The sequence below is a fragment of the Coenobita brevimanus genome, chromosome 62 (assembly GCF_032717465.1).
Source record: "Coenobita brevimanus isolate Jiangsu-jjx chromosome 62, ASM3271746v2, whole genome shotgun sequence".
Classification (NCBI taxonomy): domain Eukaryota; kingdom Metazoa; phylum Arthropoda; class Malacostraca; order Decapoda; family Coenobitidae; genus Coenobita; species Coenobita brevimanus.
Genome location: NC_137015.1, coordinates 6497276 through 6522390, shown reverse-complemented (window position 1 = coordinate 6522390; position 25115 = coordinate 6497276). Strand labels below are relative to the sequence as shown.

The 25115-nt window shown below is 41.7% G+C and overlaps 1 protein-coding gene and 1 pseudogene across 1 annotated transcript in view; one reads left to right on the top strand and one right to left on the bottom strand.

Annotated features, from left to right (window-relative positions):
* Gmppb (GDP-mannose pyrophosphorylase B) overlaps positions 1–25115 on the bottom strand; it is a 45679-nt gene that overhangs the window by 5195 nt on the left and 15369 nt on the right. Inside the window, exons 4-6 of the mRNA XM_080275590.1 lie at positions 15271–15454; positions 8482–8687; positions 6246–6415 (exon numbers count right to left, since the gene is read on the bottom strand). Coding sequence (XP_080131716.1) covers positions 6284–6415; positions 8482–8687; positions 15271–15454 — 522 coding nt within the window. The 3' untranslated portion in view covers positions 6246–6283. The remainder of the gene's footprint in view (positions 1–6245; positions 6416–8481; positions 8688–15270; positions 15455–25115) is intronic.
* On the top strand, positions 23694–23812 carry LOC145404155 (5S ribosomal RNA; annotated as a pseudogene).

The window sequence follows — 25115 nt, the reverse complement described above, 5'->3', positions numbered from 1 at the left end:
AATTCCACTGTACCCTTTTGAGGTTTCAAGGCCCAAATCCTGTACACTTAAGGGTAATGACCAACCTACTTCCAATGCCCTACATGATCAAAAAACCTCAAGCAAGACCATCACTCCAACAAAGGTATTCTAACCAACAGACCATGTGGAGGAGAACAATTGTAAAGACTTAGCAGTGGTAACATCCTCTCCCAAATTACCAGCTGGCCCAGGAGAGTCCATGGCTAGCCTACTTGAGTTTTATATACAGGCATACCTCGGTTTAACGATGCAATTGGTTGAGTAAAAACCCATCGCAAGGCGGGGTATTGTATCTCAGGGTAGATTTAACACGTAAAGTAAAGGGATTCATTTTGAGCCTTGGGTATCCCACCCAACCAGGTCCTAAACCCACCCAAATGAGTCCAGAAACAAATTTCTAGCTAACCTAAACCCCTAAATAGCTTTAAAACAAGCTAAAATGAGGCTATGAGCAGTTTATAACTCACCTAAACCCAAAAGTTAAATCTGAAAATCATCAAATATGTCTGGAAAACTGTACCCCAAAACGATAATGTTCACCCCACCTATGACTAAAACATGTTAATCTAGGTCTAAAAACAGTTTATAAATCAATCTAAATACAAAATTTGTCTAAAATATCATCAAAATTGGTTTAAAAAAAAAAAAAAATCAACACCCATCATTAAACTGGGGTACTGTATCTCAGGGTATGCCTGTATACAGTATAGTATGTGTGTGTGGTGTGTGTGTGTGTGTGTGTGTGTGTATATATATACACATATATATATATATATATATATATATATATATATATATATTCAGTAATCCCTCTAATATCCGGACGCCCAATAACCGAACATCCCCACTAACCGAACCTTATCGTCCTGGGATCAAACATTCCCAAAATGGTCCGAAAATCCAAAAAAATTTAAAAAAAAAAATCGATTTTTTGCCGTCCGTAATTTGAACTTGCCGCGCGCGCGCCGCGTGAGAGCATTGTTTTGGTTCGTCATTCCTCCGACGTCCGATAGAGCGCCGCTGCATCCTCCCCACTTCCCGCCTGTCTCTCACCGCGACTAGACCTACGCTCTTCGTCATGGCTGCCCACGTGCTCGCTTTTGTGGTGGTGCCGTACTTGCTGCAAGGCCTCCTGCTGCTCTCTGCCCTACTCTTAGTGTGTGTGATGATGGCCCCGCCTCCTGAGAAAAGGAAGAGAGTGGTGTTGACTCTGGAGAAGAAAGCAGGAGATACTGGAGAAGGTTGATGCGGGTTGGTCTTCCTCTCGCATTCTCCGCGAGTTCAACCTGGCCAGTCGACTTTGTTTGATATCAAGCGTTCCCGAGACAAGCTCATGCAGTACACGGCTGACTTCTCGTCGAGAAGCAACGCAACGTGGAGAGGAAGGTTATGTTTACTCCCAAGTATGCAGAGATCGACCGCTCCACGTTGATTTGGTATCGACAGCAACGTGCAGCTGGTGTGATGGTACGTGGAACGGAGCTGAAGGCTGCTGCTGAGAAGTTTGCAAGGCTTCACGACGCCCTAGACTTCAAGGCATCCGAGGGTTGGCTCTTCGCGTTCAAGTTGCGACATGGCCTTACTAACCGTAAAGCACATGGCGAAGCATTGGACGCTAACGAGGATGGAGTGGACGAGTTTCGGCACAAGGTGAAAGGCTTGATCGACAGGGAGGGCCTCACTCTCGGTCAAGTCTATAACGCTGACGAAACTGGCCTATTCTATCGCTCGGTGCCAACGAACACTCGCCGATGAGACGGAGAAGCGTGTACCTGGCCGCAAGCTTTCTAAGGAACGGATATCTGCTTTGTGTTGTGCCAATGCTAACGGCATGCACCACCTTAAGCCCGTTATTGTTGGCCGTGCAAAGCAGCCTCGGTGCCTTCGTGGGGTGATGGATGTCCTTCCTGTCGTATGGTACCATTCTTTGAAAGCATGGTTCACAGCTGTGATTTTCAAAGACTGGTTTCACCATCACTTCGTCCAAGGAGGTCATACATTACCAGACGAAGACACTGGGAATTCCTCGCGACCAGGTAAAGGCTCTCCTTCTCCTCGACAATGCACCTGCCCACCCGTGCGACAAGGACTTGGTTGCTGAGAATGGCCGTATTAGGTGCATGTTTCTGCCACCTAATACGACTGCTCTCATTCAACCAATGGACCAAGGAGTGATCGTGGCAACAAAGCGCCTGTACCGTCGGAAGTTCCTGGACGAGGTGATGGTGGTTCTCGAGGACGAGGACGAGCGCAGGGAAGGACGTGACACTCGAGGCAAGCGGACTTTGGAAAACCTTCGCTGCTACAACATCAAGTCTGCGCTGTACAACTGGGCTAGTGCATGGAAGGAAGTCCCTGTGAAAACTCTTGAAAATGGTTGGTCTCGTCTGCTTCTCGGAACAGATGTGGAGTACGATTTCCTAGGGTTTGACGTGGATGACTTCCATGCACGGCTACGTACGCACGGCGACGATGTGGATGTGGACGATGTTCGTGAGTGGTGGGACGACGACGAGGGCGATCCTGGGTATCAGACGTTGTCTGATATCGAGATCGCGTCTTCGGTTGCTGGTGTCAGTCCCGAACTTGAAGATTCCGACGACGAAGGCGATGATGATGCAGACTCCGCCCAGCAGGACACTACTCCAGCCATCCCCAAGCTGAGCGCACTCCGGGAACATCTAGAGTTCGTCCTAGACTACCTGGAACACCCGGACTGCGACAGGGAGATGGGGCCCTTGGGACTCGTGGAGGAAGTGCGTGCTTTCCGGCAGCGCATCATCAATCGCCAGAATCGTCGGTCCTTGCGTCAGTCAACGATTGACAGTTTTTTCAGGCCCGTGACCCCCGCTGTGCCAAGCCCTGGTTCCACTCCGTTGCCTCCCCAAGACAGGCCCTCATGCTCCGAGCCACAGCCCAGCACATCAGCTACAGTGGAGTCACCGCTCGACGTGAGTTTGCGGCTGTCTTCAGAGTCTTCTGTAGTCGGTACGCCATCACCACTACCCACCGATGCACCCCTTGGACGCCTGCCAGTAATACTCTCGGGCTCTGACAGTGAATAAACAGCAAGAACTTCTCCACTAGACCACACGGGAATTTTGAGTGTTGTGCAGTGAAAAAAACGGTGTGTTGTGTTAAGGTTTTCAAGTTGGGAGAAAAGACTAAGTAGAAAAGAAATTTAACGTAACTAACCTTCTTTGTTTTGGCTTTGGAAACTTAAAAAAACTTGGGAAAAGTTAATGTGCAACACTTAAATTTAATGGAACATTATTTGGACTAAAGTGAACACTGTGAAAAGAACGGACTTCTGTGTGTTAGTGACTAAGTTCAGTGCAAGACTTCAGGAAGAGTGTAGTGCAAGTGCTTCAGGAAATCGTTCTTACTGTCAGAGTCCGAGAGGAGGCGGTTATTCATCGAGGTGGCCAGGGACTTGCTGTAAGTAGCCAAAATGTTTCATGTTGTACTATTTTCCATACTATATTTACCAGAATGTTTCATATTGTATTTTTTCCCATACTATACTTACCAGAAAGTGTCATACTGTACTTCTTTCCATACTAAACTTACCTCATGCATGTGCAGTAGGAATGTGTTTTTCAGAGTTCGGTTAGGTTCGGTTAGGTTAGGTTCGGTTAGAGTCCATAAGTACCAGAATGTTTATTAATGTATGAACATACTTCTAAACCCACATTTTATGTGTCTATTGCATTTATTTCAGTCATTTATGTGCCTTATTGGTGTGATTTGGGTGTTAAATAGGTGCTATGCATGTCCGGAGGGAGTTGTATAGGTGTTTCTCTGTGTTAGGGTCCGTAAGTACAAGTCCATAAGCTGGGGCCCAATATCCGGACAAAACCAATATCCGAACCTACCGATGGCTCTATTGATCCGGATATTGGAGTGATTACTGTATATATATATATATATATATATATATATATGTACAAGTATATATAGGGGCAAATCCTGGTTTAACAATGTAACTGGTTAAGTAAAAACCTATTGCTAGGCAGGATATCATATCTTCGGGTAGACGTAACATGTAAAATACAGGCGGCCCTCCACATTCGCAGATTCATCTTTTGCGGGTCTCGTAGATTGGCGGATTGCCCCTATGTGAAGCCAAGATTCCATTTGCGGCTACAAAGTGCAGCAATGTGGGCCCTCACGGGTCATTTCAAGCCAGACCAGGCCTGCACCAAACCACCGCGCTCCTGCGCAGTAGTTTGGTTGTAAGAATTTGGGGTAAATATGCAGCTGATGACTTGCCCACACCCATGTGGATGTGCACGAGATGCACTCAGCAGCGAGAGTCTGTGGAAGTCACCAGGTATATATTTACTCTAACTTAGTACAGCCATACCCAGTCAAAACTTTATTAAACTTTTTTATAGTTGCTCTGTTACTATTTGCAATATAGTATGCTGCTTTCAGGTCCCAGATATGGTTTATTAGGTACAGAATGTGCATACTTGCTCCCAAGGGGGCATTTACGAGAGGGTGCACCAAACATTTGCGTAAATTCCACATTTGCTGGGGTGTGTCCTCTAACCCCTGCAAATGTGGTGGGCCGCCATATATATATATATATATATATATATATATATATATATATATATATATACAGTATACATATACAGGTGTACCTCGATAAACGATACCCCTAGATGCGATACCCCCACTTAACGATGGGGGTAGAAATACCACCATACCCCACCTAACGATGGCCAAACCCCGGTTAAATGATGGGTTTTGATTTTTTAAAAACTGCTTTTGATTATATTTTAGGCTAAAATTGTGTGTTCAGGTTGATTTATAAACTGTTTTGAGACTTAGATTAATGTGTTTTAGTCACAGGTGGGGTGAACATTGTCATCCTGGGGTACAGTTTACTAAGCTTGATTTTTTTCTGGACATATTTGGCAATTTTCAGATTTTAATTGTTGGTTTTAGTGTTATTTACAGGTGTTACGCTTCAGTTAGCTTCCTTTACAGCTGTTAGGCCATTTAGATTGTCTTTAAACTTGTTTTTGAGCTCATTTGGGTGAGTTTTGGACTTGGTTGAGGGGGAAACCCAATGCTGAAAAGTGCATCTCATTACTTTACATGTTAAAACTACCCCAATATATGATACCCCACCTAACGATGGGTTTTTATCTAACCAATTACATTATAAAACCGGGGTATTACTGTGTGAAATAAAAATGCTACTGTGTGAAATAAAAAATATAAATCTCTTCAATATGATGCCTTAGTTGAGGATGAATTTTCACCAAACGTCAGGAAATAGCAACTACTGTATGTGGATGTGCAGAAGCCTCTTACTTTTGGTGTGGATTTGATCAATGACGACCAAAGGTCAGCAGCCGCATGTTTTTTTTTAATGTGGACTGGCTTTCTGCAAAGAGTGGTGGCTGAATTCCGTAGAGTTTTGTGAATTTTATTAAAATCTATTTTGTTGGTAATTTGCACCTTATCCCACGATATATTTTGGCAGGCGATTAGCATTCAGCCCCCGAATGCTTTCCATTGTAAATGGATTAGAAGCAATCTCTATGAATCCCTAAGCTAATTTAAAGCATCTGACAGAAACATGAACCAATTACAACCATCATACTAAAGCAGTTAAATAAACTACATTACAAGTCTTCTGATAATAACATGAACCAAGAAAGCAACTACAGAAAGTGGAGAATTCTGACAGTTTTATAGCACAGATAAATTCTTAACCCACTGAACCCAGGAAATCTTTTTCATTTTATCATCTTCTGACTAGTCAGCTTGAGAAAGACTGTTTGAACTGAAGGCTCCAACATGCTCGCATGTGTTGGCACTGGTCACCTAATGGCAGCTCAGCCTCTAACAGCTTCTCTACTCAGTTCACTATCTCTGAAGTCACACTATATGAACTTGTCTCTAGTCTTTTTCAGTCCACCTCTTGCAACTCTACCTTAGACGTTCACACCTCTCACCTTCCACACCCAACTGTCATCCTCCATAACTTTCATTAATTTCTCAGTATGACAGATATTTCCTTAGCTTAATAAAATTATCTAGTCAGAGTAAGGGCAAAATAAAAAGGACATCACTGGAATTCAAAGGGTTAAGAGGACAATTCTGATGGCTCATAAAATAGTGTATCTTGATGACCGAATTCCTGAAAACCAAGAAGTAGTATTTTGCTACGAAAAATTCAGACAGCTGAGAAATGGAATATATACCAGAAAACTCTGAAGTCCACATGGGTGTTCCGGTGGCCTCACATTATGATTTTGGGCTCCATAACAGATGTGGCAATGCTTTTGTGTGGCAGGACCATCCCACCATTGATGTAGAGCTCATCCTTCACTATCACATCCTCACCTAACACAGACACATTCTCCATCCTCACCTGTTCGAGGGCAGAGGTGACGATGTGAGTAAGGATATAACTGCTAGATTTTAAACATTATAAAATACAGTCTCCATACCCACCTATTTAAAAGGTAAAGACATGACAGTGTGAGTCCAGGGAAAGCTGGCACTGTAAAATAAATAAATAAATAAATAGGTGGAGGAACTTGCCATCCACTCACTCAATGTGGTGCTGCTTTCAGGTGTCAACCTTTCCTCTCCACCATCTTTCTTTCCTTCCATCCTCTTCTGCCCTTGTTTCCTTCATTCTTTCCTCATCCTTCTGCCTACGGGTGATTTTACACTCCCTCTTCTGTCTTTCTTTCCTTCATTCTTTATTCTTCCTCCTACCTGTGGGTGACTTTACACTGAGTGACAAGCCAAATGATTTCCTGTACACCAGGAAACCATTTACTACGCTGGGTGGTAACTATAAAACCAAATTTTGGCGCCTGGTGGTTTAGTGGGTAATTACGGTGCTCCAATCAGATTGAACCGGTGAAGGTTTATATCCAGGAGTGGTTGGGGTTTATTGCTCACATAATGCCACTCAGGGATGAGTGAGGCTGGTCACTCTCATCTTAAAACCAACTTGCCTAGCCACGGCTTCCTATGCTCCTCAGTTGGGAGACATAGGATTGGATAATGGATGGATGGATAAATAAATAAATAAATCTTCTTAGTGTAATAGAAGTATAGGGCAGGATACTTGTTAACAGAGTTAAGGAAATAACAGGAATTAGTTTGAGTAGAGCAAGGAGGCTTTAGGATGCCAAGAGGTTGTGTAGATCAGATATTCATCCTTAGGTCTTTAGCTGAAAAGTTCCTACAGGAATAATGACTAGCACTCGACACACATATACATTATTTTTACAATTACATGAATTATGACATCTCTCTCATACAATACAAACTTCATTAAAAAAAAAAAAAAAAAAAAAAAAAAAAAAAAAAGGAGAAAGTGGCAATAATTAAACCCTTTAATCATCCGTCATAGTACCTCTCTCCAGGTTGTGGCATTTTGAAAAAAGAAAGGCTTTCAGCTGACTCTTACTGGATTCAACAGAAGAAAGTTGTCTTAAGAAATAATAATAATAATAATAATAATAATGGTATAATAATGTGGTAGGTGGGGGCGTTCACCATCCACTCCTTCAATGTGGTGCTGCTCTCAGATGTCTGCCCTATCCTCTCCTCCATCTTTCTTTCCTTCCATTCTCTTCTGTCCTTTTTAACCTGATTTCACATTATAAATTTTTATGTGATTTACATTACTTTCCGTCCATCCATCCATCATCCAATCCTACGGTGCCCCAGGAGGAGCATAGGAGCCCGGGGCTAGGCAAGTTGGTCCTGACATTTCAGATGAGAGTGACCAGCCTCACTCATCCCTGAGTGGCATTACATGAGCAATATACCCCAACCACCCCATGGATATAAACCTGCACAGGCTCAATCTGATTGGAGCACCTTAATTACCCACTACACCACCAGGTGCCATAATTTGGTTATATGGTTACCACCCAATGTAGTAAATGGTTTCCAGGTGTACAGGAAACCATTTGGCTTGTCACTCTGTGTAGAGTCATGTCCAGAAAACTACCAAATTACTGCTTAATATATCGTACAATACATTTACTGTACAGCACTAAACAAATTAATATTACAGTGCTTTGCAATCTAAGCATTTTGCATAAATCATCATCATCATCATCTGGACCTCCTTTCCCACCCTAAGGCAGGGTGAGGAGTAGCAACATCCAGACAGAAAGAGTCTGCCCAATCCAATGGGCCACGCTTCCATTCACTCATCATTCAAGCCCCCAGAATCCTGGATCTATCTGATACGTCAAAAACTATCACCACATTCTGTAGATTCACATAAATGTATCCTATAGAGTCAATCCAAACACTGCAATGTTAAAAAGGGGTGCCAAATCCTGATCATCCACTTCTTCTCACAACATTCATCCAGCCAGCCTGATCTTGTCAGTCCCCTAGCCTCACTGACTACCTTAACATATTTTCAAAAATATTTTACCAGTTATAAAGCAACCAACTCACCCACTGTCCCACAGTGCACTTCCAGCCAATTATGCAATTTTCCAGCCATGTATGCGATCGAATGGTGGCCCCACGGAGAATGGTACTACGCTTGATGCAAGCTCCATCCTCAATCACCACGTCCGGCCCTATTGTCACGTTGGGACCAATGCGGCAGTTCCGTCCTATCCTGGCTGAGGAGTCCACTAGAACATTGCCCACTACACCTGCGGCCAGTATGGGTGGTTAAGGTGAGGTCTGCAGGAGCTAGTTAGTTTGGTTGTAGTGGCAGGGGCTTTGGTAAAAGGCAGATGTGGCAATGGAAGGACGTGGCACTGGGGGATATACAGGAGTAGCAGTAATTTACAGCATGGGATTGTAACTGATTGGTATGTGATTGACTGATAAAAGGTTTAACAAACTTAACTGTGGTAGCGTGTACTACAGATGTGAAGAGCAGTATGGAGTCACTGCAGACAGCCAATGAACAGTTCATCTGGACCACAGTTTAATAAACTATACAACTTTGATCCCCTAACAGCAACCAAAAATACGTCATAGCTTAAAATAAAAATAAATAAATAAATCTGTGGTAGGCGGGGGCACTCACCATCCACTCACTCGATGTAGTGCTGCTGTGTCTGCCCTTTCCTCTCCTCCATTCTTCTTTCCTTCCATCCTCTTCTGTCTTTCTTTCCTTCATTCTTTCCTTGTCCTTCTGCCTATGGGTGACTTTACACTCCTTCTTCTGTCTTTCTTTCTTTCATTCTTTCCTCTTCCTTCTGCCTGGGGGTGACTCTACAATGAGTGACAAGCCAAATGGTTTCCTGTACACCAGGAAACCATTTACTACGATGGGTGGTAACCACATAACCAAATTTTGGTGCCTGGTGGTTTAGTGAGTAATTACTGCTCTTCAGTCGGATTGAGCCAGTGATGGTTTATAACCAAGGGGTGGTTGGGGTTGACTGCTCATGTAATGCCACTCACGGATGAGTGAGGCAGGTCACTCTCAACTTAAATGTCAGGACCAACTGCCTAGCCCCGGACTCCTACGTTCCTCATGGGGCAACGTAGGATTGGATGATGGATGGATGGATGAAAAAGTATACAGAGACCCCTCCATGTATGACGGTAAGGTGCTAACATAGTGTTCTACATACCTGAAGACCTTAATCCATTATAAAAATCTAATGTGTTAACAAACCCTCGGTCTGACTGCAGATCCCAACTTGTCTATTAGAGACCCTCTATGACCCCACCTTGAGTTAATATTGCTTTCTAAGGGTATAGCTTCCTGTACATGTGTAAAGCAGATATAAACTGGCTTAAAGGAATAAAAAGTGTAGGGGGGAGGGGGGGGGAATCATAATAGACACAAACTTGCCTACTACAAACTCCCTATAATTCCAACAGATTACAGATATGCTTACTAATGGTACAGCCTAAAGTATGGAGGCAGTGCAGCAGGGGTGTATCTTACGAGTGTGCTAGGTATGTCACGGTTATCTACAAAACATAAATATATTAAGTTCACTCAATAATATAATTAATCCTAGAGATACTAATTTTTTTGTCTTTTACTATGAAATGTTGTGGGAGGTGTTCTGATGCAGCACTTCACACCTTATAATTAGTGGCACCATGTTGTAGCCCTGGACAGATGGTGGGATAAAGAAAGAGAGGCAGGATAATGAGAAAGAGGCAGGAAAAGAAGGGCTTACAGTAAGTGATCTAGCCTACACACAGTTGAGTCCCATTCTTGGAGACGACTGTCTGTATACTACGATGTAGAGACCTCATTCTTGCAAATATTATTAAATTTGTTATACTAGGTTCTACTGCTTAATAAGTGAATTGAAACTGCATTTGATGAGTTTATTACACTGTACTGTATGTTACATTTTGAAAACTTTGGCAATGAAACTCAGGAGTTTTGTAGCCAGATTCAAATTTATCATGAAAGTTGGCAACAGCACAACCCTGCTCTGCGCTCACTGGAATTACCAATTCAGTGAATCTTTGGATAAACCTAGCAAATTTAAAAATCAATTTAGTGGGAAATTTTTTTAAATTTTACTCTATCTGGTTGTTTTTCAGTCCTGTCTCATTTTTTTGCTTCTGCTTAATTTCCCCCTAATCTGGCAGATTTTTGCCACTTCTGAGGCCAATTTCACACATTTCTAGAAATTCTGTTTGGCAAAACTGGGTCTGTCTCCTGTCAGTAAGTCAGCAGCTGACCACGTGGGGATGAGTGAGGTGGATTTACATTGACTCTCAATAACATCCCCTCCTTTTTTTTATTTATTTATTTTTTTTCCAGCATTGCTGTAGACTTTCATTTATCTCGTTATGATCAACAAGTATTAAGTTTGGAACTACAGCTTACTTATGCATTACAATTTATATGGTTTGCTTTGCAATTTGCTATCTGCACTATGTACGTTATGTACAGAAATATAAATCTGATTGGCAAATCTTATACCACACTAGAGGGGTACGCAGTGGAACACATTTCTCCAACAAGTGCAACATAATTTCCAAAACACTCCTCATAATGGGTTAGGTTTTCTCATCACCGGTTGGGGTTTCACAAAAAATCTTTTCTGAATCCAAAATCTATAATACGATCCGGATTGGTCCCAAAAGTTATTTGATTGTTCCCTAGGATATGGGATATCTATCCACCAAATTTGGTCCAAATCTCTCTTTTTAATTTCTGAGTTATCTTGCTAACAGACAAACAACTAACAACAAACAGGGGTTAAAAAATACTCTCCTTGTTGGAGAGAAATACTGTACTAGGTTCAGTACAGTGGCACACCCTATGAGAAAATAAGCGCCATACGCCACTGCAGAGCAGACACATGACACTGACAATAATGAGGTTAAAGGGAATAAAATAAAGTGGGGAAAAAACTAACTGCAAGGGTAGTTTCATCTGTCACAAACTGTATATGAATAATATGTTTTGTGCTGGGCATGCGTTTTTCACATTATACAAGTACGACACTCCTGGTGCCATTTTTTTACCCATGCTCTGAGAATCCATGCACAGGGAGCCAGCATAATCTATATAGAGGGGTCCCTGCAGGGGTGATTACTTGCCTACAGCTGATGGGTCTGCTTGGCCAGACAGGGGTTGCTCTAGTACTGCTACTCTTTTATGAAATTGGAGGGATTAGATACAGTATACCTTTCACTGACTCCTTCACAACTAGCCATGCTTTCTAAGTTGGGTAAAATGCTGTACCTTGATAGTGGCAAAGATAAAACAAGAAAAAACATTCTCTGGGTGATGTGGTTACACACGAAAACACTATTCTTAACCCATTGGTTGTGGTAAGCCTTTCAGAATGCAACAGCAGCCTGTGTCATGCCTTCTGGAATCTCACTTAATTTTTCCAATAGTCCTCACTTCCTTATGGAACAAAGTGCAGTTTATGCTTGATGAATGGCCAAACATAGGATGGTGCATCCTTTGTCTTTTGTGGTGGTTAGTTTTGGCTACAGTATTTTCTGCCTGCTGGGTGTCAGTTAGCCAAAGCACAGTATCTCACCACTACAACCACCACCACCACCCACCACACTAAGACAGTTTTTAACTCATCACTACAAGTGAACAAGAGCACAAAGTCTTCCAGGGCATTTCATTGGCATGTAGAAATGTTGTTTATCTGTGAATGTGTTTATAAATTAATAATGCATGACAAATATTTTTGTGATATCCCTGAATTGAAAAATAGTACATATTTTTATATCTCACACCACTGGCATTCTGTCTGTCAGACAAGCCCCAGACTTGGAATTAAAATAGGAACTGCAAAGAAAAACACAAGTATCCAATTTTTGACAGTTATGGAAAAGCTGTGGTTATTTATTTATTTACCCGCCCCGTTCCGACCGATTTTCCACCACTGACCCCCTCCCCCAATCCCGACCAATTTTGAAAAAAATTTTTTTTGGCTCAAACCTCCACTTTTGGTGAGAAACATCGAAAATTCATAGAGAAATTGCTCATCTGAGGTTAAAAATACTGAATACAGGTAGCAGTACCCCTTACCTTACTGTGTTTTCTATCAGGCTGGCTCCAAAGAGAACGAGTTCTGTGGGAGGGTAACTATTCCACACTACTCATAAACGGTATTTATTTATTTATTTGGTACGAATTTATATGTAGTACGAGAGTATATTGATTTTCACACAGTAATATAGGCAATGTTTCACTCACCAAACACAACAACATACCTGACCTTTTTTGGCAACATTACCTGATCACCATTTCTGACCGTTTCTTCCTCTAATGCTATGTAAACTTTGTCCTCGACATTGTCATTGATTGGGGAATCACTCTGGCTTTGAATTTCGTACCGTGGCATGACATGTCTTTACTGGCCAGGTCACTAGTAACAGGTGAATTGCCAAGACAATGCGTGCTGGGGGGGGGGGGGAATCATGCTGGGTAAGGCATTGACCCTGCCTGGCATCTTGTAGAGGAAGGTGTCCCATGTATATGTAACAAAAATCACGTGTGAAATATGAAAATTGTGCAAATGAGGGACCTTGCAATTGCTGCGCATTTATATACGTCAACGGGAGTCACAGTGACAAAACGTGTGGACGTATACTGTATACACGTCAACGGGAGTCAGCGGGTTAACCTGCAGCCCACAGTTTTAACAAATGCAGTCAGTAATGACATAAAGAGGATAGACACGTGCTTCTGAAATTACTATATAAAAAAAAAAAAAAAAGAGAGAGAGAGAGAGAGAGAGTACAGCAGGGAAGAAAGGTTGCTGGTTCTTTGAAAGCAGTGATAAGAAACAGGGAAGTGAGCATGGAAGTGAAAAAGTTACTACATGACAGTATTGTGATACCAACTCTAACGTATGGAAGTGAAGCTTGGACGTTGTTGGAAGGACACAAGTCAAGAGTGATAGCAGTGGAAATGAGTTAAATATTTAAGAGGAGCCTGTGGAGTCACATGGAGAGACAGGCTGACGAATGAGGATATAAAGGAGCGTTGTGGTGAGGATGTGGATGTGATAGGAAGCGTTATGAGGAACACACTGAGGTGGTTTGGCCATGTGGAGAGGACGGAGGGTGAAAGTCTGATGAAGAGAGTGTATGTGAGTGAGGTGGAGGGGGGAAGAGGGAGGGGGAGGCTGAGGATGAGATGGAGGGATGGGGTGGAGAGGTATATGAGAGAGGGGGGTGTGAGTTGGGAGCAGGGCAGTGAAATGGCGGGGGACAGGGCGACTTGGAGGTGATTTGTTTGTGGCCACCCCAAACGGGATTGAGGCATCTGGCAATAGATAGAGATAGATACATTATCTTCCCATTCATAATTTAATCTCTGACCTTGTCAATCCAATGATGTGCTTCTATATTTTGGTCTTGCTATCTTTAGATGATTTAATTCAGCTTAGGGAATGCTTTTTAAAGTGGAAGTGTTGGATACAGCCTTAATTAGCCCATTCACTATTTAGGGGCACAGCTTAAGCTGAGTAAAACCACTTGTGTATTGCCATGATGACTGAGCGAACTGAGCAAAGTTATTGCACCAAATATTGTAAAAAAAAAAAAACTTGGTGACATGCAATCTGATGCCAACAGGAAGATCCAGCAGGCTTTTGGCAATGGATCTATGGGTGTTACACAAATTACGAACTGTATAACTGCTTAAAAAATGGCCAAATGTCAGTGGCGAGCAACAAGCACTCCAGCAGGCCTTCCAAAAGCAGAAATCCAGAAGTGATTGAAAAATTTTATGCTCTAGTGATGGAAAACTGCTGTATAACAATAAAAGATACTGAAAATAAACTGGGCACTGGTCGCAGTTCAGCACAAGTAATTTTGACTGGAGATTTGGGCATGTGTTGCCACTGACTGCAGCAAAACTTGTGCCGAAGCTCCTGACACCCGAACAGCAAGACCTCTGCCTTGATGTCGCTAGGGCTATGCTGAACTTTGCTAATCAGAATTCAGACTTCATGAAGATGATAATAACTGGTGATGAGTCTTGGGTGTATGAACACAACCCAGAAACGAAAGCTCAGTTGTCACAATAGAAGTCACCAGAATCACCAAAGCCAAAGATGGCATGGCAGGTTCAGAGCAAGATGAATCTCTCTCTCCCTCTCTTTTTTGACTAACAGGGTGCTGTTCATTACCAGTACACTCCAGAAAGCCAAACAACAATAAAGAATATTTTCTGAGAGTTCTCTGTTGCCTAAGGAATGCAGTAAGTTGTAAGACAAGTTATGGGAGGCAGAGGACTGACAGCTCCACCACAACAATGCTCCAGCCCACTCATGCCATCTCATTCAGTATTTTTGGGGCAAACACAGGATCACACAGGTCTGGTAGGCTCCCTGCTCTCTTGACATGACTTGACATGGAGCCATGCAACTCTTGGCTACTTCCTAAACTGAAGATGCAGCTGAAAGGTTTGAGATTTGGGGACACAAATGAAATAAAATCAAATGGGACCAAGATCTTGGTGCCAATCCCAAAAACTTACTTAACAAAATGTTTCCAGCAATGGAAGGACTGCTGGGCCAAGTGTATTGTGCTGCAAGGGGGATACTATACACTGAAGGGCATTAAAGTCTGGGCTAAGTAAACTTGTTTTCTTTTTCTGCAGCTAAAGGTTAAATACTTTTCAATCAGACCTTGTGTATACAGAAATACAAGGATAACAACATAAGAAATAAAGCAAATAAAAATAAGTTATAAACCCTATAGTCATAACAGGTCATGGAAGTGAAGGGGTGAAACACATGGCTGTAAGTCCCAGTGTCACCTTACCTGGCCCCTTATGAAGCTTGGCACTGTTATTGAGCTTGCATGAGTTGAGGTAGAGGCACATGCCAATGAGGAAGTCCTTTGGTTGTCCAATGTCCATCCAAAATCCGTGTAGCTCCTGGGCATAGAGCTGGCCTGCCTCTGCCATGAAGGGGAACACTTCTTTCTCTATGCTCATTGGCCGGCACTGTTGAACAAAAAATAAATCATATTTCCTTCCTCTTCTGTCTTTCTTTCCTTCATTCTTTCCTCTTCCTTCTGTCTACGGTACAGGTGGCTCTACACCAAGTGACAAGCCATATGGTTTCGTGTACACCACGAAACCATTTACTACGTTGGGTGGTAACTATATAATCAAATTATGATGCCTAGTGGTTTAGTGGGTGATTAAGGTGCTCCAATTGACTTGAGCCTGTGCAGGTTTATATCCATGGGATGGTTGGGGTTTATTGTTCATGTAATGCCACTCAGAGATGTGTGAGTCTGGTCACTCTCATCTTAAATGTCAGGACCAACTAGCCTAGCTCTGGCCTCCTACGCTCCTCTTTGGACAACATAGGATTGGATGATGGCTTGATGGATATATACACTGGAATATATACATATGCATACACACATACATACATACATATAAATATATATACATATATAGTCATCTCGCGTAAAGTGCGTGAATATGGGTGACACAACACGGCACACTTTATAAATTCGCACTTTGCAAAGCATAGGATCCCATGTTAAAATAACTTAATGGGTGACACATCCTGAATTATCGTACAATGATTTACTAATACCTACCCCTAACTAAAATGCAAAAGGAAAACTTACAAGAAACATACAAGAGTAAGACTGTACTGTATATTTATTATGAAAATTCAAGACCTTACTAGCATTGTACAGAGGGTAGATATTGCGAACTGTTGTTGTGGTTGCCAAGGCTGAACCCCGGAAACTGAATCAAAACACTCAACAGCTGTTCTGCACTTTCACTCTCATCAGTACTGGAAGGGTTTGGGCTCTCTTTTGTTTTTTTTTCTTGGAAAGAACAGTTTGTTGGCTCTTAGCCTTTGGTTCTTTCTTTCTTGCATTAAGAGAGAAAAAAAAAAGATAATCCACTGTCTCCACCCTCGGTAAGCTCATACACGTGAAAAATCCTTTTGGTAATGAATCATTCTGAATCATTACCGATCGAATTTTTGGTAATTAATCATTCTGGGTGATTATCGATCGATTTTTTCATTACCAAATTGCCTCACATTTGGTAATAAAAAATACCAAATGGCAACCCTGGTGACGACTGTGCCAGTAATTAATGAATGTTTGTAAAGTACAATACTGCGTGGCCAGTTTTATGGAATGCACATCTTAGTTTGCGCTAGGTTAGGTACTGCCTGTTGCTCCAGGAAACCCTCAAAGTCCAGGTCAGACACTACAGACATTATGTCATCATCCTGCTGCTGTGGTCACCACTCACACACCAGCTGCATCCCCCACACATACTAACCAGCCCCACCCTTACCCACTGCACGCCACAAATTATGCTCGCGATTTGCAAGAGAATACCGTATTTGCCTCAATTTTTCATGCCCATCGCACATTGCAAGTAGCAAACACACTTTCTAAATAATTAATTATTGTCAGACCCCCGTCGCACATTAGGCGAGACATACTTTGCGAAGGCGCACTTTAGGCGAGATGACTGAATATAAAATTTTATATATATATATATAAATGTACAGGTATATATATATGTCTTTCTTTCCTTCATTCTTTTCCTTCTGCCTGTGGGTGACTCTACACTGAGTGACAAGCCAAATGGTTTCCTGTACACCAGAAAACCATTTACTATGCTGGGTGGTAACCATATGACCAGATTTTGGCACCTGGTGGTTTAGTGAGCAATTATGGTGCTCCAATCGGATTGAGCTGGTGAAGGTTTATATCCAAGGAGTGGTTGGGGTTTATTGCTCACGTAATGCCACTCAGGGATGAGTGAGGCTGGTCACTCTCATCTTAAATGTCAGGACTAACTTGCCTAGCCCCAGGCTCCTATGCTTCTCCGGGCGCAATGTAGGATTGGATGATGAAAAAAAATATATATATATATATATATATGATGATGATGATGATAATGATGATGACATATATACTGTATATCATTCATCATCATCATCATCTGGAACTCCTTTCCCACCCTAGGGCAGGGTGAGCAGTAGCAACATCCAGACAGCCTAAGTTTGCCCAATCCAATGGGCCATACTTCCATTCACTCATCATTCAAGCTCCTGGAATCTTGGATCTATCTGATACTCAAAAAACTTTCACCACATTCTGCAGCTTCACATGAACGGATCTGACAGAGTCAATCTGGACAATGTCATGTTAAAAAGGGGTGCCAAATCCCTGATCATGCACTTCTTCTCATGACATTCATCCAGCCAACTCGATCTCTTGTCAGTTCCCTAGCCTCACCAACTTCCATACCTCTCTTCCTCACACACTCATCCGCCATATCCTTCCACCTTCTCCTTGGCCAATCTCGCCTCCTCCCTCCTTTAAATTCACTCAGATATGCCTTTTTCACCACTGTATTCTTATTCATTCTCTCCACATGACTACACCATCTCAGTACACTCTCTTCAATTCTGGTGTCCACAGATTTCCTCACTCCACATCTTTCATTAATCACATTATTTCATATCCTATCCATTCTCTATACACCACATACATTCCTCAGCAATCCCTTCTCCACTACTCTCATTCTTGACTTTTCAATTTCATGCCACATCACAGTCTCACATCCATATTTTAAATCTGGCACTAACACTCCTTCATGTAAGCCTTGCACAGCTGCAACACTCAAGCCTCTGTTTCTTATCAAGGCCTTCATAGCACCAGCTACTTTCCTTCCTTGTGTCACTCTACTTTCCACTTATTTTGCACATTTTCCTCTTTTCTATCATTGTACCCTGGTATTTGAACTCTCTCACCAATTCCAGTCTCTCTCCATTCCTTGTAACATCACACTGGGAGTCACCTTCTCTCTCGATTACCATCACTTTACTCTTTTCTACATTTACTCTCAAGGCACAACGCTCACAGACAGCAAAACTCTGCACTAGAGTACCAGGTTCTTGTCCGGTATTTGCAAGTAGCACTGCATCACCAGCATACAACAAATTTGAGATATTCCATTCATCATCATTCATTACCAATGCCATCCCTCTCTCCATTACTCATGTTTTTACTTCTCTCATCACTCCATCCATGTATACAGGAAACTTGCACGGAACACGATCTCACGGAACGCGCTCGCAATTATACACGGTAAGGGCTGGGATATATATAAGACAACGTAAGATTAAAGAACCATTATGAAAACTACAAATTAACGCAGAAGAGGCCTTTGAAAGATCAAATCCTCGAACGTCACCGCAGCGCGCGGTTTGTTTTGATTACGTGACGATCTAGGCGGGAAATTATTCAGTGAGTGAGACATTCCTGAGTACAGTAGCACAGTATTTGTAAGTTAAATATTTACAGTACTGTACTGTACTGTTCTGGTAAGTTTATGTGCAATTTAAAGTACTATTAAATAACGTTAAAGCAAGAAATAGTCTTATAACCAGTTTACCTGACAGGCGTCAGAATATTGCCTTTTTTATTTGTTCGTTTTTTCCAGTCCTGTACAGTATTTGTAAGTTAAATATTTACTGTTCTCGTATGTACTGTACTTGTAAGCACTTAAATAGAGTTAAATCATTAAATAAAGCCTTGTAACCAGTTAACCCGAATTATATGATTACCCATGATCGGCGTCGGAATATTGCCTTTTTTATTTGTTCGTTAAACTCTTACTGTACTGCTTTTCTACAGTACTGTATTTGTTAGTTAAATATCTACTGTTCTGGTATGTACTTGTAAGCAATTAAAGCATTAAATAAAGCCTTGTAACCAGTTAACCTGATTTATACGATTACCCATGATCGGCGTCGGAATATTGCCTTTTTTGTTTGTTCGTTAAAGACTTGCTGTACAGCTTTTCCATAGTACTGCATTTCTAAGTTAAATATGTACTGTTCTGGTATGTACTTGTAAGTTAAAGCACTCAAAAAAGATAGAGCATTAAATAAAGCCCTGGTACCAGTTAACCTGATTTATATGATTACCTATGATCGGCGTCGGAATGTTTCCTTGTGTTTATGTACAATATTTGTGTGTTGAAGTTTTGCTGTGGAGTACTGTATTTGTGAGTTATAACATTAAATAAACCTTCTAACCACTTAAAGTGCTTTCTAGTGATTACCAGTGACAGATAACAGCAAAACAACACATTTGGGGGGTCTAGGGAGCAAAATACGGAGTAGTTTAAATATACGCGATTTTGCACCTAACACGGCACGGTAGGAACGAAACCCACGTGTTCCGTGCGAGTTTCCTGTATATATATATATATATATATATATATATATATATATATATATATAGATGCATCCCTACGTGTCAAGTGGGTTTGGTGGAGGATTAGTGCCCCTCCCTGTAAAAACAATTAACTCTAAGCCCTTGGCCACCCCGTTTGGGATACATGGCATCTGGCAATGAATGAATGATGAATATATATATATATATATATATACTGTATATATATATATATATATATATACATACAGTGCTCGTCAGAAGTATCGAGCGCCTATGGCCGGGCGCGCAATACAGTAAAACCTCGATATAAAGGACTTCAATAGACCGGAATTCGCTTTAATCAGACTCAAGGAGCTACTGGACTAAATTCCTATACAGTAATCCCGCATTTTTTGCGAATTTTTTGTCTACGGTTTTGCCCTCTCGCGGATTTTCTTAGCATTAATAAGTTCAACAAAAATATCCTTGAATATACAGAAAAAAAAAAAAAAAATGAAATTCCCGCTGCTTCCAATTGTAGCGCGGTAAACTCACGCCACCCTCTGTCCCTTTGCCGTGGCCCCTCTGCCAGTGTTACCATATCTAGCATAATTTTATTCTTTTAGCATAATTTTGATCAAATTTTCGAGTCTGGAATATTTTTTAGCATATTAGAAGTTTTAGAATCATTCTAGCATAATTTAGAATGGAATGGAATATTTTTAGAATAATTTTATAAAAGCTACAAATCAGAGAGAGAGAGAGAGACGAATAAGGTAAGAAGATGTTTGAATAGTTGGTTACTTTCAGTCTAGGCTTGGTTGGGTTGGATTAGGTTAGGGTGGATTAGGTTAGGTTAGGTTAGGTTTTAGGTTAGGTTCGGTTAGGTTAGGATAAGTTTGAGCTTTGTACTTTACCCATGAAACCTAGGTTTTTCCGATGGATTTTGGTATGATTCATTCGATTTTCAGCTTCATTTCAGTCGGAAATTACCATTTTCTGTGTTTCCCCCCCTCCCTATAACCCCCGATTCCCCAAAGATCCCTCATTATTTCACGGGGATGGGGGGGGGGTCATATCTCAAAATCTGGTTATTTCCGACGGAAATGATGCTCAAAATCGAACGAATCACATCAAAATCCATCAGAAAAACTTAAGTTTCGTGGGAAAAAGCAGTATGGGTAGATACCGATATTTATCCTCTTACTGTATGTAGGTTCATTTTAATATTTTCATAGTAAACAATACATAATTAATATGTTGCACGAATATGTATAGAATTTTATCATTTAGCTTCAAGTTAGCATAATTCATTTTTTACTTGGAACAAATATGCTCAATCTAGCATAATTTTTTCATTGCCCTAGCATAATTTCGTTGTTTGGATATGGCAACACTGCTCTCTGCCACGCATTCTTCAGTTCACGCCTGACTGCCTTAAGTGGCTGTTGTGGTTGTAACCACACTATGATATGAGCCTCTTGCCTCCCACTTGCTTTCCACATGGCCCTAGGACGTAAGCCAGCCTCACCAAAGGCTAATAATACAATTAGTAAGAACTCCAAAGTGACAAAACGATCAAGGTATGACCTTAGCAGAGAAAATTGTGTTACTGGACAAGCTAAGAAACGACCGTGCGAGTGTTTGCTATCACCAGTTAATGCATCTTTTTATTTTGTACTGTTTTGTTAATAAATGTGTAGATAATTGTGTATTACAGTACGGTGTTTACGTTTTTCCTTCATAATGGAGTATGTGCTTTCAGTCTTGTAAGAAGGTATTTCGGGATGAGTATGGAGGTTTCGGGACAATTCGCGGTCACAACAAACACAAAACAATTCGCCTTCATTAATGAAGATAGCTATGGGTGACGCTAGAATATAATTCAAAGGCGACTACAGCAAGGAAGAAACAAGTTAATTATTGACTAAAGGTGCAACTAATAAATAAAATCCAGAACCTACGCTGCTGAACATAGACTTTGCTGGATCCCCCTGAAATATAGTTATTAAAGTATTGATTAATTAATAATAAGTATATTGATGAAAGTATTGATTAGTATATTTATAGAATGGCGGGGAATCGTCCAGGGTGCGAATTGTTCTGAAGGGGAATCGTCCATGTTTTGACGGGGAATTGTCTGACGGCGAATTGTCTCGCAATCAGTATGGACATGGACTGTGTGATGGGCAGCATGGTGGACACAAGTGCAAGTTTTCAATTGTTAATAGAGTATTCGCGGAACTGACTTTTCGCGGGGGTTACAAGAACGTAACTACCGCGAAATATGCGGGATTACTGTATATCGGAAAAAGTCCAATAAAGCCAGAAGCAGTCCGGACTGCCTGACCACTTCAGCTATGTTCACCACAATAAGGTAAATAAAAGTCATGTTTATCAGTGTACAGTACAGAATATTATACATATTATTCCATTTGATTAATGTAGTGAAGTTATAACACAGTACAGTACTGCAGTGGTAGTCAAAACAGTTTAAAAACCATTCATGCAATCCGGACTAATGTCTGGTATATTGGAAAAAGTCCGGAATAGCAGGGGGAAGTCTGGATGTCGCTTTTATCGGAATTCCGCATTTTTCGGAATGGTTTGGGCTCCAATTAGTCCGTTAAAGTGAGGTGTTACTGTACTTATGGCCAAAAAAGAATCACCCGTTTTTGGTAGTAAAAATTGAGCCCGAAGTTTGCGGCACTAGCATGACATCACGGTAGCCTGAGGCCTTCCTACGTGCTGGTTGGTTCCCGCCTTAGTTGCCTACGGGCTGCCTGAGAGAGAGGAACTCCGCTGCATCTCCCTCTCTTTTTGCGCCATTTTTTACCGAGTGTCCCGCAGTGTTTTGGCTTTTGCCACTTTGTTATGGCACCTACCCGTGAACTACCGAGCGAAATCATATCCCAGATCATCGCTCTAAAGGAAGCAGGCCACCAAACAAAGGAAATTAGTGAATTGGTTGGCGTAGCTCGATCAACAGTGCGTAGGTGGTGCACCTGTTTTCGAGTGGAAAACAGTGGTGACGTTCCCACAAAGAAACCGCGGTCTGGTAGGCCCAGGAAAACTTCCCCGAGGTCTGTTAATGTTTTAAAACATGCAGTGGAGTCTAATCCTCGTGTGAGTGCAAGGAAAATAAAGGAGAGCAACCTGGAAGTGTTTGGCGAGGTTTCTGTGTGCACAGTGTCTCGAAGGGTCCATGAACTTGGTTACACAAGTTACAGGCCTGTGAGAAAGCCTCTTCTCACTCGTTGCCAGCGACTTCGTAGGCTTGCCTTTGTTAACAAATACCTTAACTGGGGTGAGGAGCAATGGTTGTCAGTGTTGTGGTCTGATGAGGCAACGTTTAGTGTTACCTGTAACAGAGGAGTACATGTGTACCGGCGCAAAGGTAGTGACCCACTTGACCCACGTTACATGGAAAGCACAGTTAAACATCCTGATTCACTCATGGTATGGGGTTGTTTTTCTGGTAAAGGTCTGGGGAAGCTTGTTGTGCTTCCCAAGAACTGCAGAGTGAATCAGGATGTTTATCTGGAGCTTCTGTGTGATCATTTACCAGAGTCCTTTGAGCTCACAGGTGCACGAGTGTTTCAGCAGGACGATGCACCTGCTCATAAGGCCAAATCGGTCATAAATTGGCTTCGTGACTGCGAGGTATCATTCATGAAAGACTGGCCAGGAAATAGCCCAGACATCAACCCGACAGAAAACCACTGGTACCTCGTAAAGAAGAATCTCCAAGGGAAGGACGTGAGCTCTCTGCCTAAGATGGAAGCTGCCATTCGTGACTCCTGGGACAAAATACCCCTCCAGCACCTCAAGAACCTCACCCTTTCACTTCCAAGACGTTTCAGGTCCGTGAAGAAACGTAAAGGATACCCTACGAAGCACTAAAGGTAAATAAAATGCATTATTTATATGTTTTTTCAATGTTGAAAGGTTTGTTTCGTAGAAGGGATGCAGGGCGCTCGATAGTTCTGACGAGCACTGTATATATATATATATATATATATATATAAAATGGACATACCACGTTGAGTACACCGCTTCCCGTCCGATCAGAGAAGTTAAGCAACGTTGGGTCTGGTTAGTACTTGGATGGGTGACCGTCTGGGAACACCAGATGCTGTTGGCATCCCTACGTGTCAAGTGGGGTTGGTGGAGGATTAGTGCCCCTCCCTGTAAAACAATTAACTCTAAGCCGTTGGCCACCCCGTCTGGGATACATGGCGTCTGGCAATGAATGAATGAATGAATGAAAAATATATATATATATATATATATATATATATATATATATATATACATATATACATATATATATATATATACATATATATATATATATATATATATATATATATATAAAAAAAAGAAAAAAAAAAAAAGTACTTGGGCTACTGGTGTTATACAAAGAATAAATGACTATCCTTCCATCATCCTCTCCTTTACTGTCCTCACAGAAGGACACTTTAGGTCCTGTCACTCACCCTCAACTTAATATTGTATAACTGTCTGGTGGTAGCTAGAACAGACTGGAGTTGCTTCAGATACTCCAACCATGATAGAGTTCATCCATCCATCCATCATCCAATCCTACACTGCCCCATGAGGAGCGTAGGAGCCCAGGGATAAGCAGTTGGTCCCGACATTTAAGATGAGAGTGACCAGCCTCACTCATCCCTGAGTGGCATTACATTAATGGTGACTATAAAAACACTTCCAAGCTCCTATGATTCACCTTCAACTAAACAAAGTTGCTTGGTATTACCTCCAATAAAATACTAGACTTGATGCAACTACTGTAATTCCTCATCAAAAACAGTAGACATGTTCCTTAAAACTATTGTGTTAAATGATGACTGTGTAAAGGGTCCCTGCATGAAATATTTTCAGATGTTCATCATCCAATCCTACATTGTTCCATGAGGAGCGTAGGAGCCCGGGGCTAGGCAAGTTGGTCCTGACATTTAAGATGAGAATGACCAGCCTCACTCATCCCTGAGTGGCATTATGTGAGCAATAAACCCCAACCACCCCTTGGATATAAACCTTCACTGGCTCAATCCGATTGGAACGCCGTAATTACCCACTAATAATAAAAAAATTAAATCCAAGACTGCAAATAATTATCCATCCATCATCCAATCCTACATTGCCTCATGAGGAGCGTAGGAGCCCGGGGCTAGGCAGTTGGTCCCGACATTTAAGATGAGAGTGACCAGCCTCACTCATCCCTGAGCGGCATTACGTGAGCATTCAACCCCAACCATCCCTTGGATATAAACCTTCACCGGTTCAATCCAACTGGAGCGCAATAATTACCCACTTAACCACCAGGTGCCAAAATTTCATTATATGGTTACCGCCCAGCATAATAAATGGTTTCCTGGTGTACAGGAAACCATTTGGTTTGTCACTCAGTGTAGAGTCACCCA